General features: G+C 38.2%; 1 protein-coding gene across 3 annotated transcripts in view; it reads right to left on the bottom strand.

Moving 5' to 3' along the window:
• The window catches only part of sha (shavenoid), a 509,126-nt gene that overhangs the window by 106,691 nt on the left and 376,316 nt on the right, over positions 1-26,119 (bottom strand). For all 3 annotated transcript variants that reach the window (XM_083115602.1, XM_083115603.1, XM_083115601.1), the window contains exon 5: positions 18,379-18,522. In XM_083115602.1, the coding sequence (XP_082971728.1) occupies positions 18,379-18,522 (144 nt within the window). The remainder of the gene's footprint in view (positions 1-18,378; positions 18,523-26,119) is intronic.

Below are 26,119 nucleotides of genomic sequence, written 5' to 3' on the forward strand. Positions count from 1 at the left end.
AAATATTAAAAATTACATTCATTTTTTTAGTGGTGTAATCGCAGGTAAAATCAAAGATCTTACATGGAAGATTTTAATTTGCTCTGAACTCAGCCAAAAGTCATTTCGCACCGATCTAATATATTCTCCAGTACATTTCAAACTGTTATTGAATGTTTCATTTCGATAATTTGACCAATGCATCCATTCTTGACGCTCAGACGATATTTTCTGCAACTACCTCTTCTCTCCAGTTCCTTCTCCTTCTTCTCTCCCCTCTTTCCGTTCTGCTTTTATCTCATATCGCCTTCCCTACTTTTCTCCATCCCACTCTTCTCCACTCCTCTTATCTTCTTTCCTGTCTTATATTTCCGACTCCACTGCACTATTCTCTCTTTTTTCGTTCTTCTCTTTTTCTCTCCTTTACTCTACTCTCCACTTCCGTCTTCTCGTCTCCTCCTCTCCTCTCCTCTCCTCTCCTCTCGTTTTCCTCCTCTTTTCTCTTCTTTGTTCTTTTTTCCTCATCTCTCCTCGAATCTTTTTCCATTCTCCTCACTACATCTCCTCTCCTCGTCTATCCTATCTTTCTTCTCTCCTCTACTTTTCCTCTTCTCCTTTCGCTTTCTCTTTCTCCTCTCTTTTGTAACCTTTCGTTTCCTCTCACCTCTTTTCCTTACTGTAGACTCATCAGCGATGAAATACTAGAAAACCTATTTTTTTTTCTTTCAGAAAGAATTTTGTCATTTGCGATGTAATAGTGATATTTTTAATAATTTTATACAATAATACTTGTTTATATTTCTTTCGCGTATTTTATAAATATCTATTGTGCATGTGGCAACCCTGAAATTGAGCCTAACTCTGCACGCAACCCACCAACGGCTTGTGTAAATTGGGTTGCCTAGTTTAAAATGTCGTTGTCCTAAAACTTTTGAGAGACACTGTACAGTCACGGACACTGCCGGCTTGTAACGATTCCATTGAAAGTCAATGTATTCATTACAAGCCGGCAGTGTCCGTGACTGTACATCCACCATGTAAATAGTCTACTTTATTTACTGGTAACATGTACAGTCATTATATATTATAATAATTCATTTATCATATCGATAAGTAGCTTTTGCTAACATTACAAATATTAGTATTACAATAATTAGTGGATCATTTTAAAAATTATGCACAGAAATAAAAAGTTGGTTAGAAAATTGATATTTTTGATGGTTATATATCTATTAAAATTTCTCACGGTTCCTTTGAAACTTTGTTTTTAACAATTGTACCTAATTAGTATTTTTCAGTATCTTTGAACCATTTCAAGTTTTTTGGAACCTACTTCAGGATTCTTTAGTCTAATTTAATATTTTTAGAACCTATTTAAGAATTTTTTAAACCTATTTTAGAATATTTATAACCTATTTTGGAATTTTTTGAACCTACTTTGAAATTTTTTGAACCTACTTTGAAATTTTTTGAACCTATTTTGAAATTTTTTGAACCTATTTTGGAATTTTTAGAACCTATTTTGAAATTTTTTGAACCTATTTTGAAATTTTTTGAACCTATTTTGGAATATTTAGAACCTATTTTGGAATATTTAGAACCTATTTTAGGAAACCAAAAGTACATTTTTTAGAACCTAAAAATCAGAAGTCTAAAACCTACGTAATTCAATTTTATGATAACATTTAAAGGTAATTTATAAATAGTATACGAGAACCAAATACACACACAAAAAGAACTATCGAACTAATAACATAAAAATAATTGATCAAACTACATTGCCAAGTTCCAACTCATTGTGTATGTAACCTATTGTTTACACTTTAATACATGTAAAATATAAGCACTATTCCCTGAAAACTTAAGTGGGAAACAGCCTGACGTATCGGCTCGATAGGTCAGTTGCAGAATGGTGTCCTAATTTAACCCACAAGGCTGCATACTTTTCGGCAGGGGTGATTAATGTGGAGAAGCTGATGGGGAAATCTCTAACTAGGTAGAAAGCCAGATAAAAATCGATGGGACTCGATGCGCTGACCACAATAACCCGCTCTCAAAAAGATTTAGCTCTTTGGCATATTCATGCTGGCATAGTTTTGTACAGTTTGAGTCAAACGGGGCTTCGCTAGAGGAGTGCAACGTGCAGTTACACGATTTAGCATTTTTTACGCCCAAGAGTGACTTTTTTCACATTTCCCTGTAATGGCACGTTACGTTTCTTCGCGTGACTGCAGAAAATGTTATTCCAAATTAACATCTTTGGGGAAAAACAGAGGAAACTCTTAGGATAACCGTTAGAAATCCCTGGATGCAGTTTGAGAGGCTGACAGACAAAATTCGCCTCATAGTCTCATGCGGTGAAGCATTACGTGGCAGGTTGCAGTTCGTTCTGCCGTGTGCAAAGCGCAGCTGCAGGAACATTTCTAACTACATAAAGATGGCTTCCAAGAGTTGGGAGTCTAAGTGCATCGTCTTGCATTGTACTGTGCTTGTTCCTCTATCATGGACATCGAGAGGGGAGGAGGATCGAACAGGTCAACCCCCCCTTAAAATTGGTATCGTCCATTTAAAAAAAATTGAGTATAAAATACAGGAACCCGCTTGATCACACCGCTACGATAATAATGCATGATGAATTCCTTAAGACTAATGGGGGAACATATGTAATTAAATATTTGTACCTTACCCAGAATTAAAACTAGAACTCTAGGTCTGGTCGAAGTTTATGCTAAGCACTAAAATATATCGACAAAGGCTGTGTTTCTTTTCTTTTCTCAAGCCGTAGATACCACAAACTGCAATGTGAATTGAATATTTGAAATTACTCGTTATATTAACACTGAAAGGAAAAATTATCGCATTACTAAAAATATATATATAATCCAAAGAACTAAGCTCATTATTGTGAAATAAAAGTACATGAGAATGAAGGTTTCTTTACATTTTCAAATGTGATTAAGACCAAGTCTTTTTATTTATCGTGTTACAAATTAACGTTCAGTTAAATTCACAGATTGCACAAATAACAATACTACCATTTAACGCATTGTTAACTTCGAGTATATAACTATATCAACTCACTTGTACATGATAATATTTTATCTGCCATTCCTAGATGTTCAATTTTTTCATCAACTTTTTGAAGAAAAGGAATATGTATGAGTGTTGCCAATACATTAAAACTTTGATCACTTAACAGTGTTGCGAATACATTTCAACTTGGATCACTTATCAGTGTTGCGAATACATTAAAACTTGGATCACTTATCAGTGTTGCAAATACATTAAACTTTGATCACTTCTCAGCGTTGCGAATACATTAAACTTTGATCACTTCTCAGCGTTGCGAATACATTAAACTTTGATCACTAAATAAGTTCATAATAATCGTGAACATCAATTTTGTAGTTCCATGGCTTTACCATTTTATGACATGAGGTTGTGGAACATCTTCGAACTGAATTGACTTCAGTCTTCTGTGTTCACAGCTCTATCTGTCATCTCTGCTTTGTTGTGTGTCTATTGTACGGCTGCAGCTCACGTGCTTAATGGACGCTTTTTGCGGGCATATGGAGGGCGCTAACACTCAAGAGTAACTTCACAAAAATAAACTTGAATTACTGTTCAACAGCTGAGTGTGAAAAAAGAGGTGTAAGGAAGAATTGTCAGAAGGAAATTACTTCTCGCCATGTCGACAGTTCATCGCCACGAAAGAAAAGAAAAAACACAATATGAAAGAGCATCACTTTTTTCTTCTTGTCAACAAAGGTCATATTTGTTTCGTAAGCAGTTCGTCGCTGTTGAAGAAACAAAGAAGGTGCACTGGAAAGCAGAAGAATCAATGACTCCTTTGATTGAACGAATTATTCTGTTTGATCGGTTTGCGATAATCGAATCGTCTTAATAAATTAAATTGCTTTTCTTCTGGTAACCATGTAGAACTCCAATCCGTCGCTTATTCAAATATACTATACACTGTCCCGGATATATCTGCGAACGGAAACAAGTCTCTGTGGAAGAAATGACCCGACGGCTCCACCAAATAACACCTGGGTGGGAACAGTATTGCGTGGAGGGGAAGCGACTGTAGTTACCAGCCTTCACAGCAGCGTGTACTGCTTCGCTCTGCCCACTCGATTTCTCCCCTTCTCTACCTCTACGCGCGGCCTTGTTCCAGATATGTCCCGGACAGTGTGTTTTTAAGTCTACTTTATGGAGGGAAAGGCTAATCGGGACTGGACCTACAGTTTAAAGTGGAATCCGAACAACTATGTGCCTCCACAGTATCGAACCTTGGATTATTGATACCAACGCGACGACGTTACCACTACGCCATCGGGGAGGTCCTATACTACTTATGTCTTAGTGGTGGCAGGGATTTACCCCACAAGATCCAAGCATCCCGACAATCACTAAATTTTCACCCCCCCCCCGCCTCCATATATTTCCATTAACTTTTAGAATGTAAACTTATATGTGAAGCATGTATCCTTACGTGGTTTCAAATGTCAATGAACCAGATGACTTACTGGTTCCTAGATGATTTTCAAAGAATTGGGTGTACCACATCTTCAGGGGAAAATGTTTATATTGGCACTCTTTATTATCTGATCCAAACAAGGTTTTATTATAAGAATAATAGCGAAAATTTGGAAGTAAAAGTTATACACATTGAAATGTTGCATTGGAAATGTGTAAAATTTTAGGTTCGGATCTCGAATATGGATGGTTAGCACTGTCCTCCGAAAAGATACTCGTATATCCAGGATTCGAATTCCATCATATTTAAAATTAAATTCACAGTTCCCTTTTATTTGTAATTTGACAATTACATTTCGACATTATACAGGGTGTCCGAAATGGAATGCCCTAATTTGAATTTTTTATAATGAACATTTGAGACCATTTTGTTTCGTATACCAGGTGGTAGATGGTAGCGGAACTGAAAATATGATATAGTTACAAGAAAGGAAGGCGACGTTGTTTATTGTATTCCAGGTTGTGAAAGAATTCGAAGTAATAATTTGTCTTTAAATGTCAAGGTAGCAACCAATGCTGTGGACACTATGGAACAACGTCGTGAAAGGATTACAGTTGCCGTTGGGACAGTCCCACCACACATGCTACAGTCCACCTGGCAGGAAATTGAGTATTGGGCAGACATGTATCGTGGGTCCCATGTAAAAATGTACTACGGTAATTACTACTTTGCTCACACAAACTTTATGACTATGTATATTCATTTGGATACATCAAATACATGTGGAGTTGCAGACAGTTGCCATTAGTGTGTTTCAATTCGGACACCCTGTACTTTGAACCAAGCGAAAGCACCACTAGTGGATAAATTGGTATTAAACTTACAGGACTTATTAGAAAAAAAGTTAAAATGTCCACTAAGCACGGAAAATATAGGGGGGAATGTTCCCTCCTCCTTAACGATGTCCCTGAAGTTGAATTGAACTGTAAAAGATTGATGTTTGGTGTGCCATTTCCGCACAACGCGTTATGGGGCCCATATTTTTTGAAACCACAGTAGACAGTAACGTGTATTTGGGAATCTGGAAGAGTTTTATGAACAATTGACAGAAGAGGAGCGTCAGTTCTGTTACTTTCAGCAGGACGGATCAACAAGCCACACATCAAATGCTTCACTATCCCGTGTGCATGAAATGTTTACTCCAGAGAGGACAATTAGCGAAGGCCTGTGGCCTCCTCGGTCACCCGACTTGTAAACTTGTGACTTTTACTTGTGGGGAATGTTAAAGGGGAAAGTATTCGAAACAAATCCACACACAATTGAAGAACTCAAGACCTCCATCCAGAATGTCATGAACAGCATCACCACTCAAGAATTAACAAAGGTGTACATGAATCTCCTGAAACGTGCTCAGACGTGTGTTGAAGTGGGTGGAGGACACTTTCAGCATCTATTGTGAAGGTGAGAAATCTTAACACACAACATTAAATTTCATTTGGTGTATTGCTTTTGTTTGATTTTGTTTTAATTTCACTTAATCATTCAAATTGTTCATCTAATGATATCTTATGAAGGGACGGGCTGGTTTTAAGTGACGCACCCTGTATTTCACGACTATGTAAAAATGCTTAAGAGGGAATATTACTTGTTTCTCTTAGGGCATAGGTGGACACGACAATGGCAACCTGAATAACCTAATGTATGGATTCCAACATCCCTCCCCCGGCTCCTAGCAACCCACATCGCGAACACGACAAATGCTCATAAAACCAGCTGCCCAGAATGTCCGTCCTTCTTATTAGCCATAAAATAAACTGAGAAAACCCCTCCTCGAGCTACACAGTTTTATAAATGCGATGTCTGAGAATTCCAAGACTGTTATTCATTGTCAAACATGCGAATATCCTCATAAAAATCGGTTCATATATATCTGGCACAATTGTCAATATACACAAAACATAAACGTTAACCGTTGGATGTTTGGTTCGGAGGCAGAATATTAGCGTGCTATGCCCAAAAACTTTAAAAAATGAGGCCAAGAAGAGTTGTTGTTTCATATTGCGTGAGGATCATAGATTTCAAAATAAGTTCACAACTAACCCCCTAAAAAGATGCAAAAAATTGACATTTTTATTCCAGAATTACTTAATTGAAAAAAAAGCATTAAAAATGATGTGCTGAGCCTTCCAAATAATAATAGTAAAACTAATGTTTTCAGTATCAATATTTTTCTTCACTCACCTGTCTAAAAGGAATGAGGAGACAGGTTAGTGGAGAAGGTTACATAATATACGCGTAGAACTCCACAATTCGTATTCCTGTCCAGATATTATTAGAATAATTAAATCAAGAAGACTTAGGTGGGCAGGCCATGTGCCACGAATGGGAGAGGAAAGAGGAGTTTACAGGATTCTTGTTAGGAAACCTGATGGTAAGAGATCTGTAGGAAGGCCAAGACGAAGATGGAGGGATAACGTTGAGTTGAGATGGACATAAAGGAAATCTGTAAGGATGGTATAACCATATGCAAGGCGTACGAGTAAAGAAAAAGAAATGTTTAGTTAGTTTGCCACCAGATGGCTTTAATTTGGAAAAAAAGGGGCGTGGCTATAAAATACCGGAGGTCGGAGGAAAGCAAGCCTCGTGTGGGAACTCACTTCCCACTGATTAGCACAGGTTTAAGCACGTTGAGTTCTCTTTGAGTGTTGAAAGGGGTCATCTCGGAATGGAACAAAGTACAGGGAATTGTTGTTTTGTAGTGGTTTAGTATTTTAAGTTTTTACGTAGTGTATTTAGTTGGGATTCAGAGATAGGTCTTTTTGGGGGAGAATTAATATTAAAATGAAATTACTATAATCTCCGTTTCGTTAAATAACGTGTAAGGAAGTCTAAATTATGTAAAGATTTAATTGGATAATTTGATTGTTTCTTTATTCTTTATTGTATTTATATTGGGGGTTTATACTCTTATAATAATTATTTATGTATGTAGTCTCAAACCCTTCAGGCATTTGTTGTTAAATAAACCTCTTTATTATCAAGCCTTCTATGTATAATTCCTCTAAACCTAAAATTTTACGGCTTAAGCCTTCCACTGCCATATCTTTATATTTATGCTAGGTTAATGTATACCGACTTCAGTTGCAAGCCTTGTGTCCTAATGAAGGACAATATTTATTGGTGAATAATTGTAAAGGAAGTGCAATAAGAAGCTGGTCATAATGTAAAAGATTGATCTTGCCCAGGATAGGGACAGATGAAAGGCTTGTGTTGCTGAAGTCATAAACTGGGTTTAAGAAGGCTAGAGAGTTAGTTAATATTTGGATGCTATTTTGGCATTATTAGAAATCATTTACATGTGGAAGGTACAGTTGTTGCATATTGTAACTAGAACACTGGAATCACTCATCGATACCATCATAAAATATGATCTTCCATTATAGGTAGTTTCTTGAAAGAAGTTGCGATTTCCGGCCTACAAAGTCAGTCAAGAGTGGAAAATAAAACGTGATGCGCAGGCTATGTGTCATCCAATAAAAAGAGGTTTGGCTGAGCATGGGCCTCGAATGTTGTAGCGGGCAAAACTTGACCTCCGTGGCGAAGTGGTTAGCACAGCGAGCTACGACGCCAGGGGTTCCGGGTTCGAACACAGGAGTGTTCTCTGAGAGTCCCCTTTTATCAATTTCATCATATCAATCATCCCCATCTTCACGATTAGTCAGAAGTGGCAGAAAAGCGAAGTAAAATAAACCAATTGAATCAATCAATCCAATGAAGTGACTCCGTGCAAGCTTCACATGGAAGTCACAATAACCTTCTGTGAAGGTCCTTTACAATTTTCCACTTCTGTCTCCCCACTCAAGGGGCTTTTTACACCACTTTTTTAACTTTCTGCTAGGGGATTTTTCCTTGTGTACTTAGAAGGGTGCAAAATGACCATATGTGCTGACGCACCTAAGAATTTTAACGCATTCATTCATACATACAATGACGTAATCAATGTTCTAAAATTATTGCTTCCCAAAGTGCTGAAAGCGACAGTAGTACCAGAGCCTCACATTTTCTAAGATTCGTTGTACGTCTTAAAGAGTGCGTGCACCCCGTTCACCGTTGAAACAGCGTAAATGAACTTGCACTTCATTTTTATGTCCCCCAATTACTCTTTAAATTGCACGATGCCTTGTGCAAAACAATTTCCACCGCGTGGGATTCCCGACCGGCCGATTAGTCCTTTGTTTATGGCCGGAGAACTCTTTTGCAGGTTGAAGATTTATGCCAGCACTCGAAGTCCCAGTTGGACGGACCAACAGGGTGGAGTAAGACCTGCACTTAATAGTGAGCTAACCTGACATTTCGCGCGACGTGATGAGAAACTGCAGGTCCTTATAATTGTCCATGCGCGGCGTGTTATCTGATGGAATTAGTCCGCCGTAGGAAGCTGCGAAACGTCCACCACGACGTTAAGAGGTTCCGCGTCCCGCACGGATCGTAAATTTGGACTAATTGTGGACCGTTGAAGGCTACGAGATTGAAGGAGGACATCGGAACACATTTAAAATTTACAGTGTATCATACGCACAGAATATCATGAATGTCGTAAGTGTATCACATCCTTATCTAACGATTCACGACACTTAGTTATTTGATCAGACCTTGCAGTTAAGCCTGTTGCCACTAGAGGGAAGCATCAGCGCTTCACGTTTATGAAACAAATGCGCGGAAGACTAAAACGCACGTCTCTGCGCATCTACTCTATTCGCGGGCTTTTAACAACAAGAACATCATCTTATTTCTGTAAGTTGTATTATCAATAAACAGTAAAGTGTATATCAGATTCAAGGGTTGATATACTACATAGTTTGTAGTCTATGCGAAACTGCACGGTTATCAATGTTCAACTGTTTTGTTCTCTAGATTTTTTTGTTCGTCCAAGCAATATGGTCTACAACTTCCCAGCATAGAAATTGCGATGTTCTTCAATAACCAAACAGTTTCTTCGTTACAAGACAAAGCCCAAGAGATTTGCTGTATTTTAGGAACGTGAAAACGAAAAAAAATGCAATGGATGGGAAATTCAATCCTCTTGCTTTCAAGACACGTTACAGAAATTATTTTTAACAATACAATTCATATTTAAATCCTTGAAATTAATATTTCATTTATGGCTACTGCAATTCATTTACTAAATTCTTGAAGGTCGAGCCATTATCAGACAATTCTCATTCATATGAGGCCTATAAACAGACAAAACATTTGGTTTAAAACTATAAAAATGGACACACAGGTCTGACATAAAAAATTCATTCCTCAAAAATTGAACTAGAAAACCTTTCAATACAAATCATGGACTTAACCACTACGCAATCGGATTGGAAGAAAAAAATAATTCTTGTTATTTCTAATATTTCGGGCTTGCATTTCACATCAGTTGATTAACAATTAGTTGTATAGGACTTTTCACTCTTTCTGCTTTTACCCAATTTATCTCCGTATTGTTTTTTGATTGTTGTTAAGAATTGTTTCTTCTTAGACACAAAATATGTCATTGGTCTGCCTTAACAAGCTTTGTTCGTTTCAAATTACAAAACATATGGTTGTGGTGAAAGCAAGCAAAAATGATTGTGTCACTAGTATTCTCCAGTTTAATTGGTAATTTGATGTAATATATGCACGCATTTTATGTTTTATGTTTTCTTTATTATCAAATTCACATCCTCTAAATTCCATTCCACTTCCCTAAAAGGTTAATGATATTCCTGGCTCGCCGCTGTTCTTAATATTAAATAAAGTTTGACAATTTTTTCTGTGTTTATTTTTTAATTACTTTCCTCTGCATACACATGGAAAAGTATGATCAAAATTTGTAGAAGCCTGTAGCTCAGACCAAATATTAAGTGCATCATGGAGACAGATGAAGGAAGATGCATAAAAAAAGATCAAATTGATGCAAAGAAGAGGCATAGAGTTTTTTGAGTTTCGAGTTTTTGTTTTAAGTCCACTTTATGCACAGATAGGCTAATCGGGACTGGACCTACAGTTTAAAATGGGATCCGAACCACTATGTGCCTCCACCGGGTGTCGAACCTCTTGGTTACAAGGCGAAGGCATTACCACTGTGCCATCGGGGAGGCTCATCTCGGCATTTTGGCGTCACCTTTACAAATGATATTAAAACATATATCAAATTGTAAACACACTTTAGTCTTCAATCCATGCATTGCTGGTGCACCAAACCTGATGCATTTAGTTTTCCATGTGTACTTTTCTTTTCGAAACGATGAGACGTGAATGTATAAATCTTGCGAGGAGAAAAATCACATCCGATCCGCGTGCCTCGCCACATACAGAGTGATTATACGCCCAGAGTAACTCGCACCCAGGAGTCTTTGTGAAGGCGGTGTCCACGAGCATAAAGGCAAAGTTAAGAGCCTCGCATTGTGGGCGACAGTTGTAAATAACTGGGAGCAATAATCGTCCGCAGATCGCAGTTTCTGTCATGTTCCTTTGTAGACTGTGACACCATAATACATCAGCCGAAGCCCACGTGGACTTCAAACGCATCCTCGCAAACGCAACCGTCACGCTACTCTTCTCGGTTTGTTTATGAAGACAAAAAGATGACTTCGTGAGGAGACATCGGGAGCCTTCGTTTGCGTGGTTGGGCGTTTGGGGTTTGTGGTGTGGTTTTTTACGCACACAGCTGGAAATTAGAAAGTATGTATGTAGAAGTGTATTTCTTTGTACATGCTCTGGCCTATACTGCTTTTCCGGATTCTCTGGAGTAGCGACGCGCAGAGGGGAGAGCTTGTGGGCGGGGCCAGACTAGGTGGGGAAGGGTGCCTGATGAAAGCAACGAAGTGCTGCGCGGTGTAACAGCCGTAAAGCAAAACGCTTTCTACTACCAATTTCTTCTTTTATTCTTAACAATGGCCAGTGTATTGTTTTACACAAATAACAAATAATATTGCACGTTTATTTGTCTTTTGATGCTATGAAGAACAGAAAAAAATTAAAACAAATTTAAACATAAATTTTCAAAAAAACATGCAAATAACCACAAACTATGAAACATCATGTATCAAAATGAGTTTTAAACAAATATGAAAAACATGTTTAAAACACTTTGTTTTAAACATTGTGTATAAAAAACAAAGCCATGTGTTTTAAACTTTTCAAACAAGTAGTTCTCGAACACATTCAACACTATGAAGCGCTCTCCTGAATGCAGAGTTGCCCTAGACTTGCGAGCTGACATGTTTACTACGGAACTACTGGACCGCGAATGAGCCCCCTCCCGTGGATGCCCCTCCCCTCCGCGCGTTCATTGGACGAGGCGCACACCCTTCAACATGCGCACAGAACGCGTTCGCGTTCACTTACTCCAGAGAATCCGGGAAAGGAATATAGGTTGCTTTTTGCCCGGTAGTCGGGAAAGCCAAGGGTTGGGTTCCCTCAACGGCTTCCCCGTTTGAAAGGTAACAATAGGATCTTGCCTCGGTGGTTGGGGGGAGGTATCAATACCGGCTCCGACTTGTTACGGTCTGTTATGCTCTCAGATCGCAGAAAGTGGCCGTCCCTCAATGGATTAAGACAGTTTTTTGGATGCAGCGATACACACAGAGTGTAAGCGCCGTATGCGTAGGGACCTCTGCGTGATGAACTGCGGGCGAGGGTTAGCCCTATGCTAAATAGTGCGCTCGTAGAGTGGAGTCTTGATAAGTGCATTTCTCTGTGTTCTGGAGCAAAGGGCAACCAGGAGCAGTTGATATTGGATTTGTTATGACAAGATGTATATACGGCGAAGGGTAGAAGTGTAAATAAATGTTGTACTTAAAGAGATAACGTAAGACGTTATTCTCCGTAACAGGTTCCGAAGCCGAAAGGTGCAGAAATGTTGATGAGTTGTCCTATATTTGGATCAAATTGCGACATTTGGATCATATGTTCCATATTTGGATCGGTTGGCCCAAACTTGGATCCGTTGTCCTAAATTTCAATCAATTTTCCTAAATTTGGACCAGTTGTCCCATATTGAGATCAGTTACTCTAAACCTGGTCCCGTTAACCGTATCCTAGAATTGTTATCAGATTTCCTTCAATTTGTGTTTGCAGATCTTCCAAGAATGGCGGGTGGCGCAGAGCCGACTGACACATTTGATAAGTTCATAGATGATGAAAGAAAGGAATGACAATAAGGAAAATCGTATGTAATGGTACATTGAAGTATGCAATTTTATTACTAACAACTTACAAGTTCATTTTTTGAAAATTACATCAGACAGGTGGCCTCCTTTGGCATGAATGCATTGTTGCAGACGTCTCTGGAAGTTATCTCCGTAGTTCCTCATCAATAGCCGTTACTTCCTCAACAATGGCTTTTTTCAGTTGTTGAAGAGTCGTGATATGCCTTCTGAACACACGGTCTTTCAAGAATCACCAGAGACTGCTGGCGTGCCGAGCGTTGTGGACTACGTTCAAATGCTTCCCTCACTCTCTGCAAGTTCTCAGGCGTACGCACTGTTGTTGGCGCTCCATGTTTCACATCCAATACACTTCAAATGTCTTCACCAAAGCGAATATGGTATTCCGAGACTGTACGTTACCATGTCGGCTAACAATGAATTGTTTTCTGAACAATCGTTGCACTTTAACCACTGATGTAGTTTCGTAATAACTACGAACACAGAAAACGCGATGTTCAACGCTCCAACGGTTCAGTATGACTGTTGCTGTCTTCATATGAAATGGCATCCTATCCTCATCTGATTTCTCCCGCAATTCACTTCAAACTATCGCGCATGCGTAATATATTCAATTTTAAAATGTGTCAGTCGGCTCCGCGCCACCCTGTACTAATTGTTCGTTATTTTGCACTAACACTAAACCTGATTATGAGAAACTCATCATTAAACCAATCATGAATTATGAACAGAATCATTCATTTGTTAGCAATGGCAGGATCGTTTGCTTCAAACTCCGTTCTCCTGGTCACCTCGGCCAATTTTATGGGGAAACACATGGCGAAGTTGTTCTAAGTATGGTCCAACTCCACCATCCTGGAATTAAAGCTGCAGTAAGCTATAGGATTATACATAGGACCGCTTTAGATTTTCCTTACAGTTTTCCTTTACATTTATGCCATGACCGAAATTCTACCGCATAAAGTGAAGAATTTTATGGCATTTAGATGTCATGGCATTTCTCAAGGATAGGATCAGTCCTATTTCCGCAGCGTAACCAATCAGAAGCGACCTCTAGGTCACGAGTGCAGCTGTAATGGCGGCCGAATGTAAGCAACGTATCACTTCACGTTTTTAAATGCTAATAACTATTCAACAGAAAGGAATAAGGATTCCTATTAAATGGTTTTAGGTATAAAAGCAATGGCACTGCTTAAATATATACTTTATAGCGTACACAGTACATGTATGGAAGAATAATTTAGTTGTTTCAATTGCGAACACCGTACACTCACCAAAGATGGTGTAACTCAACGTGCTTTTCGTGCTGTATATATTATACATTGTAATCGCAATAGCTAACCGAAATGTTACATGAAATGCTTCCGTGTGAAGTACTATCTGTTATAAGATTCTTGTTAACATTTACATAGCATTTATGCTTGTAAAAATGTTAAAGAAAATGCTTCCGTCTAAAGGTGGCCAAACGGCGTTGAATATGTCGAAAAATAGGTTATGAGCCAATGAAACTAATGCAATAAATGCCAATTACTTACTTTTTGGACGCTCCTCGTATCTGTGTAATCTACAAAGTTCACACACCGAGTGTGTGAAGGAACAGATTCATCGTTCACCAATAAATTAAAGAAAAAGAAGCTTCAAAATTCAATATGGAAATTCTGGCTAGTAATTGAATCGACGTAATTGTTTCGGTTACCAGCACAGCCAGGACATAGAATATCAATTAGCATATCCTGCAGTTAGCGCTCCAGTTGCTAATTAACGCTTGCGTTTATGCTGTGCCAAAGACACTTAGCAAACATCACGTTTTCCGCCTGCGCTTTTTCCTAGTTAACCTAACACTGCATGCACATATTGATGAGCAATTGCAGATAAGCTTGCAATTAAGATCGTGTTTGGCGAAGGCATCTGATGCCCCCAGCATCCAGATCAGGACCAGAGTCCACTTTCCATCTGCTGCTCTATTTCGAATTCAGTTCGTCTCGCTTGATAACGCACTTTGCACTTGGACCAGCTTGCACACTGCTTCAGATACTAACTTTATTTTAAAAGCTGACGTTACACTTAGCTGTACTGAAAGGCTGAGTTTTTGTTGAAAATTATTTTCGGAGTTGGCAAATTTATTTTCATTATGTTGAATCGTTTAATTTTATTTTTGCCTACTTCTGTAAAGATGGATTTGTTGATGGATCATGAGACTGTCATCTTTTTATAACATTCACAATTAAGTTGTATTAATGATAAAAATATTTGATAAGAAGAAAGACATTTCATTATCACTGTTACTGTTCCAATTATGTATTATGGGATATAGTGTAATATACCAATTCGTAAGTAGATTTCTGTATTTTCTTTCTTAAAACAAATAATATATTTGTACTAGTTGCTAATATAAAACTAACAGCAACAATCAGTACCCGAAACTTCCTTGGCCAGGTATATAACCTATTTCAGTTCAAAGTTAAAACGTTCGAGAGTCTTCGGAGAGAGAGAAGTTGGGTTGGAAACCACTCAAATTCATTCTACGTAGTACCAAGCTGTCATCTTGAACCAATGTTTCAAATTTTAATTTAATGAAAATAAGTATTATTTCTTATTGAATTCATTCTTGCTTTTCATCTAGAGAGGGAGAATCGGTTATAGAATTATGTTGATATGTATCTTTCAAATTCGGTACAAGTTTGAAGCTGCATTTAGATCTGATATATGAAGTCTTTCGTAGTTATTTCTGTCACCAAATTTTATGGACAGTTTTCTAGAATTCGACAGGTACTGATTCGTTTCGGTTGTTGTAGGTTAGGTTAGCATTAAGTACAAATTTCTCACGAGTACAATTGAAGATTTAAACGTTAATATTCAGTACACGAAAAATATCAGTTTCTTGGTCAGAATTCAAGCATTTAGTACGAAATTATCGTTATATCGTAACATCCACCATAAAACTGAGAAACTTTATCAGGCATGAAGTTCATAAACCCGATCACCAGCCGTTGCACTCCTAGGCATCTAAGGAATGATGTCAGAAGTTAACCAACCTTCCTGAATTAGTGGCATTGCAACAGGTAAATAAGGTGCTGAGGGGGTAATGTCTCGGCATTATGGAGAAAGGCGAGGATGTAAGTATTGAGTGCAACGGGCGGTGAGGGGGTCTTTATCGAGCAGACTGTGGCCTGGAAGTAACAGAAGAGTCTTGGGAGAACGGTTCAGTCTCACGCCTAAGTGTTCACTCCGCAGCGCAGAGCTATCAGCTAAGGCAATTACCTCATCGAACCATGTGTGATCCAAACTTGAAAGTGTAAAATCCGAATAGTTGTGTTTTGCAATCTCTTGAATGTGTTTCACCTCTCGCTCTTTACCATCGAGCTATCAGATAGAGGCGAGTGCTTTTAGCAGGGAGCGGAAGTTGCTGACCTAAAAAAATATAGGTCTATGACCTATAGAATGTCCTAAAAAATGGGAAAAAATGACGAAAAAATGACCATTAAATTTATTAGTTTCAGGTTAAAAATCGAAATAAAAATGATGCAATCTTGTTTTTTTTTTTTTAAAAAAAAAAGGCACCAAATTATACCACATGCACATTAAATTAACATATGCAACGAGGATTTCCAATGGAGTCAACCGAATAATTTTAAAAGAATTTAATGAAAAAGTCGTATAGACTAAATGAATTGGTGTAAAATACATTTTTGCCTGGTGATGTAGTGTGGTGTGTTTCTGTGGCACTGTAAAGAAAAGGAAATTATCACGATGCACGTAAGAATTTTCGTTTAGAAATTTAACAAATTGTATAAAAAAAATAGGGAATCCAAAATCAGGGACGCATCCGGGAAAGGGTTCATAGACACGCCCCCCCCCCCCAGGAAAAAGTACGTCGGAAAAGTAATTTTTAACATCAGAAATTGTTTGAAATATCTGAATTTGCCCCAGACGGGCACCTGGTGGTTTCCCTTGACACAACAAAGACTGTTGTCACCAGTTCAGCATTTCTTTTGCTCGTAAATTGCAATCCTGCGATATATATATATAGGCGTATGTTCACTTTGGTGAAAAGACACTAGAATATTACCAAAATGAAAGAAGTGACAAAATATGACGAAAGAATACACCGAATATTGCGAAAAATGCCTGGAAAAAATGCCGAAAATCGGGAAAAATGACCTAAAACCTGAAAATTGGCAAAAAATGCAAAAAAAAAGGACTTTAAAATTACCTTTTTTGGGTTCTAGACGAAGTGTAATATTGTGTATACTTAATGGTCATCATGTCCGAGATGTCAGAAAAAAATATGACATTTCATCAACTTCCGCTCCCTAGTCATTAGGATGAATGGTGATCGAGCTACGCCACCCATCGGGACAACTGAACGTTTCTGGTTCGATCCCCGTTCCTAGGAGGAGGTTACGATATGAAGTAGAACAGTGGTCCCCTGAGTGTGCGCCTTGCCTTGGGGCACCGTGGCTGGCTTACAGGGGCGCAAAGAAATGTTCCAATATTTTCATTGAAACGACAATTATTCCAAATATGTGCTTATTTAATACTTTTTACACATAAAATGTTTCTGAATTTGAAATATGTGTTTATTTTTTAATTAAGGCAAGCAATGTAACCACACTGAGTGTTGCAAGTGTTAGATAGGCCTACATCCTGACTTGGGCGCCGCCGCGGGAGGATCTTGAAACACTAAGTGCGCCGTGAAACGAAAAATTTCGAAACCTCTACACTAGAAAACACGCTTGGAATAAAAACATCGAATTTTCCGTGGCGTTCTGAAACCAGGAAACACGAGTTCGAAACGCAGACTAAAAAGAGGGATATATCCTCAGATTTTAAATTAATATTACGTTCTAATTCACCAAAGTATTCAATGGCGAAGACTATTTGCTGAATTGTTCGATAGTAAACGTAAATTGCCAACTATAGATATGTCAAATGTTCAAATAAATATGTTCCCAGGGCCTCCCCGACGGCGCAGTGGTAGCGTTGTCGCCTTGCAATCAAGGGGTCCCGGGTTCGATACCCGGTGGAGGCACAAGTGGTTCGGGTCCAACTTTAAACTGTAGGTCCAGTCCCAATTGAAGACCCCGGTGTAAGAATCGAACAGCTCCACAGATTTGTTGCGTAGTAGGAAGTTTCTGCCGGCGCATCATCGCAGACAGCTCCTGGAGCAGTCTGGTTCTTGCAGCGGATATAGTTCAGTTTTCGGCCACTCGGCGGCGTGCAGCAGTTCCTATCGAGACCGCACACTTCAATATGTATGTTACTGTTGCTTCTAGAGTGCGCGTCAAATCTCCTGCATATGGCCTTGAACGGCTGAGCAGCACCAGCGAATCACAGACGTGCGGCGTTGCCTAGTTCCGTGCTCTCCGTGACAAGGCGTTCCGCTCAAACACGCTGTTTTTTTTTTTTCGTGTGAGACATGGCACCGCTGCAGTGTGCTGCTATTGGCTATCGCCATACGCAGGAGATTTGACGCGCACTCTAGCTATTGTACGTGAACCCTTACTTTTTCGATATTCCATTTATTCAGATTTTCGTGTCTCCTGAAAACTTCTATAATTTGGAGCTGTCTGGTTCTTGCAACGGGGTCTTCAATTAGCCTTACTGTGCATAAAGTGGACATAAAACAATCAATGAAATATCTTCCAGAATCAAAAAAATCAGCCAGAGTATTTAGCAAAAGGTTCACAGTCAGACAAAAATAGCGGTGTCACTTACCGTGTATATCGTTGACGCATATGTCGAGGTCTTCCCTGAAGACGGGGAGGTGAACCAAGCACTGGCAGCTACAACTGTTGCTCTCTGCTGCCCCCGCCGTGCCGCTGCTGCTTCCTACGCACAGGTCATCTGGACACGTCTCTCCTGGAACATAAGACATCTAGAGTTACTACGTGGATCAATCACTACACTTACTGGTGCTTTATTTATGTTTCTGGTACATAATATTAAGTCATATATTTATTCTTATGAAACTCGGAAAATCCGCCACAGAGATTAATGGTTTGTTGAAGGAAGTGTACGGAGATGAGTGTTTATCACGCACGCAAGTGTTTGAGGGGTTTCAAAGGTTTAAAGAGGGACGAGAAGTGATCGCGGACGACTCGCGTCCTGGACGGCCTTGCACGTCAAAAACTGAATCAAACATTGCAAATGTCGGTGAATTGATTCGAATTGGGTACCCGAAGGTCAAACTGTCAACCAACATTATTTCATTACGGTGCTGACGAGCCTTCGTGAGCGAGTAAGAACACTACGACCTGATTTGTGGAAAAGCAAGTCATGGATTCTTCATCAGGACAATGCTCCTGCCCACACGGCATTGTCAGTCAAGGCTATTTTGGCCAAGTGTGGAATCCCAGTGTTAGGACATCCATCCTATTCGCCGGATCTTGCTCCGTGATTATTTTTTTTTTGTTATTCCCAAAGGTCAAATCAGCACTGAAAGGAACCAGTTTTGCTACCGTAGAATCTGTGAAAACAAAAGCGACGGAGGTCATGAACATGGTTTCGGAAAATTATTTCCAGCACTGCTTCCAGCAATGGAAGATTCGTATGGAGCGGTGTATCGATAGTGCAGGAGATTACTTTGAAGGGGATAATGTTCGTATTGTACAAAATAATCAATAAAGGATTTTGTAGCAACAGTCCGGTTTTATCTAGCCACACCTCGTATTATAAGAAATAAAATGATGGGGCACCCTTGACCCTCTGTACCCCCTGGAGAATGTGAAATATGCATGGTTTATGAAGATGTTGTTGTTCAAGAACGTTTTCAGTTGATTTTAGCTCTCGGATATGTGTTATTGTAAAGTAAAGTATGTCTGTTACCTTAGCATGTTACTTTACTCTGAAGCAGAACAACCCGAAGGCTTCGCGCAAGTGAATATAGCACCCAAAACGACTATCCACAACAGCAGCTATAAATTTACTTAGTTAGGTTAGGATTGGTACTGCTAGTTATTTTCAGCGTGTTCTCTCGCTATTTTAGTGTGCATACAAACAGTTTTTACTAACAAAAAGCGGCGAAAATACTTCGAAATTGCATGTGCTAACTTGCGTGGGCCATTCTTTTGGATCAAATATCTTTGTTATTTGTGCTTTCCTAACGCTGGAATAACTTTTACATTACATAAAACATTGAAATCTTACCATTAAAAAAAATCGACGTAATTCTCGAGGGGGTACAGTGGGTAAACGACCCCAATGACGGAACAAGAAGCCAGCTAAGCTTGAATGTAACTATAGACAGGGTGTCACCTAATATTACCACCGGAATATTTCGTGAAAAACAATAGATGTTGAAATTGGTACAGTCAAAAGAGGAAACATGTTTGATACGTCACACGAATGACGTCGAAAGGGGAAACATGTTTGTTACGACACACGAATCAACTTCTGACATGTTTGTTTCAAGGGTCAACTTCACGTTACAATTACTTGGGAACTACTGGACGTAAATGTAACAAACGCCATTCAATTTTCAAATTTCAATTAAGCTAAAAATAATATGGGATTTATATTTTAAAAAAAACGTAAGGTTGTGTTGAAAATCATACTTCCTTATGTCGTTGAATGTATTGTATCTACTAATTTCATGAGCCCCTCTCATAACTTTTTGTCTGTGAAAGTACTTTTTCAAAATTTATTGTTGTTCACGAAATATTTCCGGTGGTAGCGTAAGGGTAAAAACACGGTGAGGCACAGGGACCCTTGCTCATCGCACGGAGTCCGGTCAAGCCATAAAAATGTCAGGCTATAATGAATGAACCTGCTGGCGGACAGGCACATTGACCGCCATCGCACAAGCTTGCAAACGACAGCTCTGTCAAAAAAAGTGGGGAAAAAGGAGGGTGTCTTCCAAAAAAGGGATAAGTGACCTTGAGTGGACCAATCACAGAACCTTCCACTTGAAACAAGGGACCCAAGATCAAACCGTGTTTGATCCTGGGAACATCTTGCGATGAGCGGGGCTCCACTATGTTTTCCCCCATTTGACTCCATGGTTTTGATTTACCGGAAACTTGTCCCTGCGAGTTTCTGGCGATGAGGGATGTGCTTCACCGTGTTTTTACCCTTAGGTAACTCACCTTGTTATACTGTATATAGCTCTTCCCCCACGTTACAAATTTTCAAGTTACCATTTTTAAGTGTCGTAAAGTAATTCTTGACAACGTTACTTCTATTGCAAGAAGTAAAAATGTTACAACTTCTTTCTTTTAAAAGTAGCTAGTTTCAGTTAGAACTCATCGAAAAGGTATCTCTTACTTGTAACTTCGTTACAAATATTTCCAAATACTGGCAATCATTTTATTTAGAGACATGCACATTTAGTTGGCTACACTTGCGAATAGAACATTCAAAATTCTGACAAAGGCAGAACTTATTCTAAAATTAACAATTAAAACGCAATTAAGTGCTAATGTACTTTTGGTTATTTTCACTTCAAGCCCACCTCAAGGGTTTTTCTGTTAGGTCATTCCCTTCCTTTCATAGCGGGTCTTCCATGATATAGTAGTCGGCCAGCATTTATCTCAAAATACAGCTTTGTTTCGTGTGCATCAGATTATAACTTAATTTCTTTAATATTGTGACTAATTTTACTTTCAAATTAAGATTAAAACGATAATAGTGGCCAGCAAGGGAAATAACTTTTTTTTTTACAAGTAATTACTTAATCCATTGACAAACATTTTAGTTAAAAATAATATTGTACTTTTTAAATATGTAAGTTATCCTAGCAAATGCATTTAAAATTCACGAAACTTTTATATTAGTCAATTTGGATATATGATACAATGAAAGTTCACCATCTTATGAGAAGTGCCTTTAATTCACACACATGTAAAATAGAACGACAGAATAATCACATACATGCGTATCAGCTGCATACGCTATTCTGGTAGAAAGACGAGATACACAGACTATTGATAGCTACAAAAAATCTGGTCACAGATTATCAAAACACTGTACATGCAGTGTTTCATCTCTTGACTTTATGTGTTGTTGGTACATACCAACAGAAACAACAAGGAAGGAGAAAAGTAAACCTCAAAAATGAAGAAAAATGCAGCACAAATACTGAAAAATTAGCTGAAAGCCAAAAAAAAGCAGAAAAATTCAAAATAAAATCAATGTTTTCTGGTTCTAACTGAAAGAAAACTGGCTGAAATCAGGTTTAGTATTGTTTTCAAAGCTCAGGAAAAAAGATGATTTGTCATCAATTTTCGAGCTTTATTTATAACACATGCAATGATGGAACAAGAAGCCAGCTTTGCTTGAATGATCATTCATTATATGCTACTCTATATGTGTACGTTACAAATTTTCAAGTAACCACTTTAAGCGTCGTGGAGTAACTGTTGATAACGTTACTTCCATTGCAAAAAGTAACTGTGTTACAGTTACAGCTATTTACATTTAAAAGTAGCTAGTTACAGTAAGAATTCTTCAAAAAGTCAAATGTTACACTTAAGTGCCTTACGAATATTCTTCCAAACACTGGAAATAATTTTATTTAGAGATATGTACATTTAGTTGGCAACACTTGCCAATAGAACGCTCAAAATGCTGACTAAAGGAGAAATAACACATTATAAACGTAACGTTTTCACCCTCTATCAGGGTTTTCTTCAAAGATTCGCGCTAAAAAAAAGAAAAAAGGCTGTGTGAATCTTTGACTGAAGAATGTCCTGTTAGTGTGTGGAAATATATCATATCCTGTTGGTGTGCGATGTATTCGGCAGGACATAACATCTGAACACGTTAAAATTATCTGAACCAACACTCCTGGGTAAGATGGGTTAGTTATGGTGTCGAGGTAAGTGTTCAGATTGTGAAACTTCATCAATCTCCTCAACTGTTCGTACATCTGCTGCTCAATGTTAGGCGCCATGACCCTCTTGACAGTACAACATAAACCGTTGACTGAATACGGTTGGTGGGAGTGGACAAGATAATGCAGCGACAGGGGCATTAAATTAATGGCATTTGTGAACAACGTAGACAGGAAGATCTATAGGGTTTCAAGGCTTTGGAAGAACCGTGAAGTATTTGAACGATAATAGCGTTGTTAACTCTTCGAGGAGAAGGAAATGAGCGTTTCTACATAGCGAGACTCTTCGAGGAAAAGTAAATGAGCGATTCTACATAGCGAGATTTGGAAGAAAAAGTTTGAAATTGTTCCTTATTAGTAGACCTCGGATTTTATGTTTTTAACCTATTTCTTCCTTTACAGATATGTAAGAAATAATAAGTTATGTCAGTGTTTCGTTAAAAAATGCAACAACTGATGAAGTTTTATAGTGCCTAAAAAAACCTATTTTGCTTGTTAGAACCTATCTTAGGTTTATCCGCCTAAATCAAGCCTATTTTTAGGTTTTTATATATTTTGAAAGGTTTTACAGGATCTTTAAGTCACACAGAGGTATTTGCTTTGTTCGGTCACGAAGAAATTCAATGACGAACGTGTTTGAAACATACTCTGTTAACTTCCCTTCCTCCAAGCCCATGGTGATTTTTCAAAGCTCTAAACAAAGCAAAATGTCTTGGTGCCACTGTTACCTGTACAATCCAAAGTAGTCTGATCTGTGAGGTGTTGCTCACTTTCGCATCACTTCGGTACTTTGTGGCATTCACGACTTTCAAACTAACATTTCAACATTAAAGTTTGCAACACTGATTATGCTTTTGTTGAAATATTATTTTCAGCATATAAGATGATCCTCACAGACAAAATTGCGGAATTTGACTGTGGATAACATGAAAAAAAAAGATTGTTGCCTAACTATACGGCGAAGAGTGGATTTTAATAGCAAATTTAATAGCAAGTTCTGCCATCGCCGTAGGGTTAGGCAACACACATAACGTTATGCACGATAATCCATGTTTCAGGATATAGGTGTTCGTTCCATTTTCATTGCCGGTGACTAGCCTATACCTAATCAGCATTCTTCAGGAATTTTGAAATATTTAAAAAAAATTCGAACCTACTTCAGGATTTTTCGAGCCTAACTTAGGATTTTTAGGACCTATTTTAGGGTTTTTCGAACCAATTTTGGAATTTTTCGAACCTATTTTCGAACCAATTTTGGAATTTTTCGAACCTATTTTAGAACCTATTTTGGGATTTTTAGAACCTATCTTGGGATTTTTAGAGCCTATCTTGGAATTTTTAGAGCCTATCTTGGAATTTTTCGAACCTATTTTGGAATTTTTCGAACCTATTTTAGAACCTATCTTGGGATTTTTAGAACCTATCTTGGGATTTTTAGAACCTATCTTGGGATTTTTAGAACCTATCTTGGGATTTTTAGAACCTATCTTGGGATTTTTAGAACCTATCTTGGGATTTTTAGAACCTATCTTGGGATTTTTAGAACCTATCTTGGGATTTTTAGAACCTATCTTGGGATTTTTAGAATCTATTTTGGAATTTTTAGAACCTATTTTGGAATTTTTCGAACCTATTTTAGAACCTATTTTGGGATTTTTAGAACCTATTTTAGGATTTTTAGAACCTATTTTTAGAGCCTATTTTGGGATTTTTAGAGCCTATTTTGGGATTTTTAGAGCCTATTTTAGGATTTTTAGAGCCTATTTTAGGATTTTTAGAACCTATTTTTGGAACCTAAAAATCCGAGGTCTACTTATTAGGAACACTGCGGGTGGGCTGCGTGACCTTGAGTGGGCTATTTTCATGGCTTTACCTTTAGTTATCACTAGACATCGGACTTTTAGGTTCTAAAAAGTGTGCTTTTAGGTTCCTAAAATAGGCTCTAAAAATCCCAAAATAGGTTCTAAAAATCCCAAAATAGGCTCTAAAAATCCCAAAATAGGCTCTAAAAATCCCAAAATAGGCTCTAAAAATCCCAAGATAGGTTCTAAAATAGGTTCGAAAAATTCCAAAATAGGTTCGAAAAATTCCAAAATAGGTTCGAAAAATGTTAAACTTGGCACGAAAAATCCTGAAGTAGGTTCCAAAAGAAACTTAAAATGCTTCAAAATTCCTGAAAAATAGTGCTTTAATACGTCTTCAAAAACAAAATTTTAATAGCTATATGTAACAACCAAATATTAATTCTCTAACCAAATTTTCATTTGCATACATCATTTTCAAAATTATCCACAAATTATTGTAATCCTATATTTGGGTTTTTAGCAAAAGTTACTTGTTGATCTGAAGAATGAATTAAGTATCTATGATTTGCTGCACAATATCAGGGTGTCTGGCCACTGGGAATTCCGGGAATTGTCCGTGAATTATTGGCTCCTGGAATTCTGCGTGAATTTTTCTGCATAGACGTGAAAAATTGAAACTTTTATTAATCCAAATCTAATTGAATTTATACATATTTATAAATGACCTAACGCTTTTCACAGTGTAGCTTTTATTTTTATCGAAGAAGAAAAGGAAAAGAAAGCTGCGTGGAGAATCGACAGAAAATGTGTTTCAAACACGTAAGTCATTTATTCTTTTTGTATAAACCGAGCAAATACCTCTGTGTGACATAAAAATCCTGAAAAACCTTAAAAAAGGGTTTGATTTAAGCGCATATACCTAAAATAGGTTCTAACAAGCAAAATAGGTTATTTTAAGCACTATAAAACTTAATCAGTTGTTGAGTTTTTTTTAATGAAACACTGACATAACTTATTTCTTATTTAGCTGCAAAGGAAAAAATAAGTTCAAAACCTAAAATCCGACGTCTACTTATGACAAACCACATGACCATACATCACACACTACACCGCTCCAGAACATGGTGCACTACTCGACACCATATCAACGAAGTAGACGAGTCGGTGTTGCCCCGTATAACGAACTTGACGCGTGAATGCAGAGAGAGGCAAAAAGTGCTGCGAACTGGACGGGGCTGTTATAATCATGTGTTACCGTGCAAATTGTCCAAGACTATTTTTATTATTTTTTCTCTTACATCCTGTGTGTTTTTAAGCTGCAGAAGTTGTCAACGGCTTGTTTTGAGTTTTCTTTTAATTCTTGAAGCTCTTATTGGGTCAAATGAAGTGCACGAACATGGTTATGGACCATTTGCACGGTAATACTCATGGATCCCACTGTACATGAGGTCTTCGATATTCGTAAATCTAGTCCATGGATGCTTTTCGTATCCAAATTAGGTATTAAAAATATGAAGCGTAAAGTGGGACCCCACGCAAAAGATCCTGCGCAGAACCGCGTGCCTGGGCATCGTTCTTGCACGTAGAGGGGGAAGTGGAACATGCTTCTTTATGGCCCCATATGAACGGATGGAAGGGAAGATACGCGATGGCTTTCGGCCGAAGGTCCTTTTGTTTGTGGTCACTCTGTACCAGGATAAATCTTGTGGCCTATAGTTCCGGGAATTCTGGATCGGTCGTGTGGGTATACATAACGCCTTCAAAGTAAACGATGGAGTGGCCATATCCTAAAAGTACACGGAATAAAAGTTACAAGTTCTTT

Source organism: Lepisma saccharinum, chromosome 30 (assembly GCF_977018435.1).
Source record: "Lepisma saccharinum chromosome 30, izLepSacc3.1, whole genome shotgun sequence".
NCBI classification, from domain to species: Eukaryota; Metazoa; Arthropoda; class Insecta; order Zygentoma; family Lepismatidae; genus Lepisma; species Lepisma saccharinum.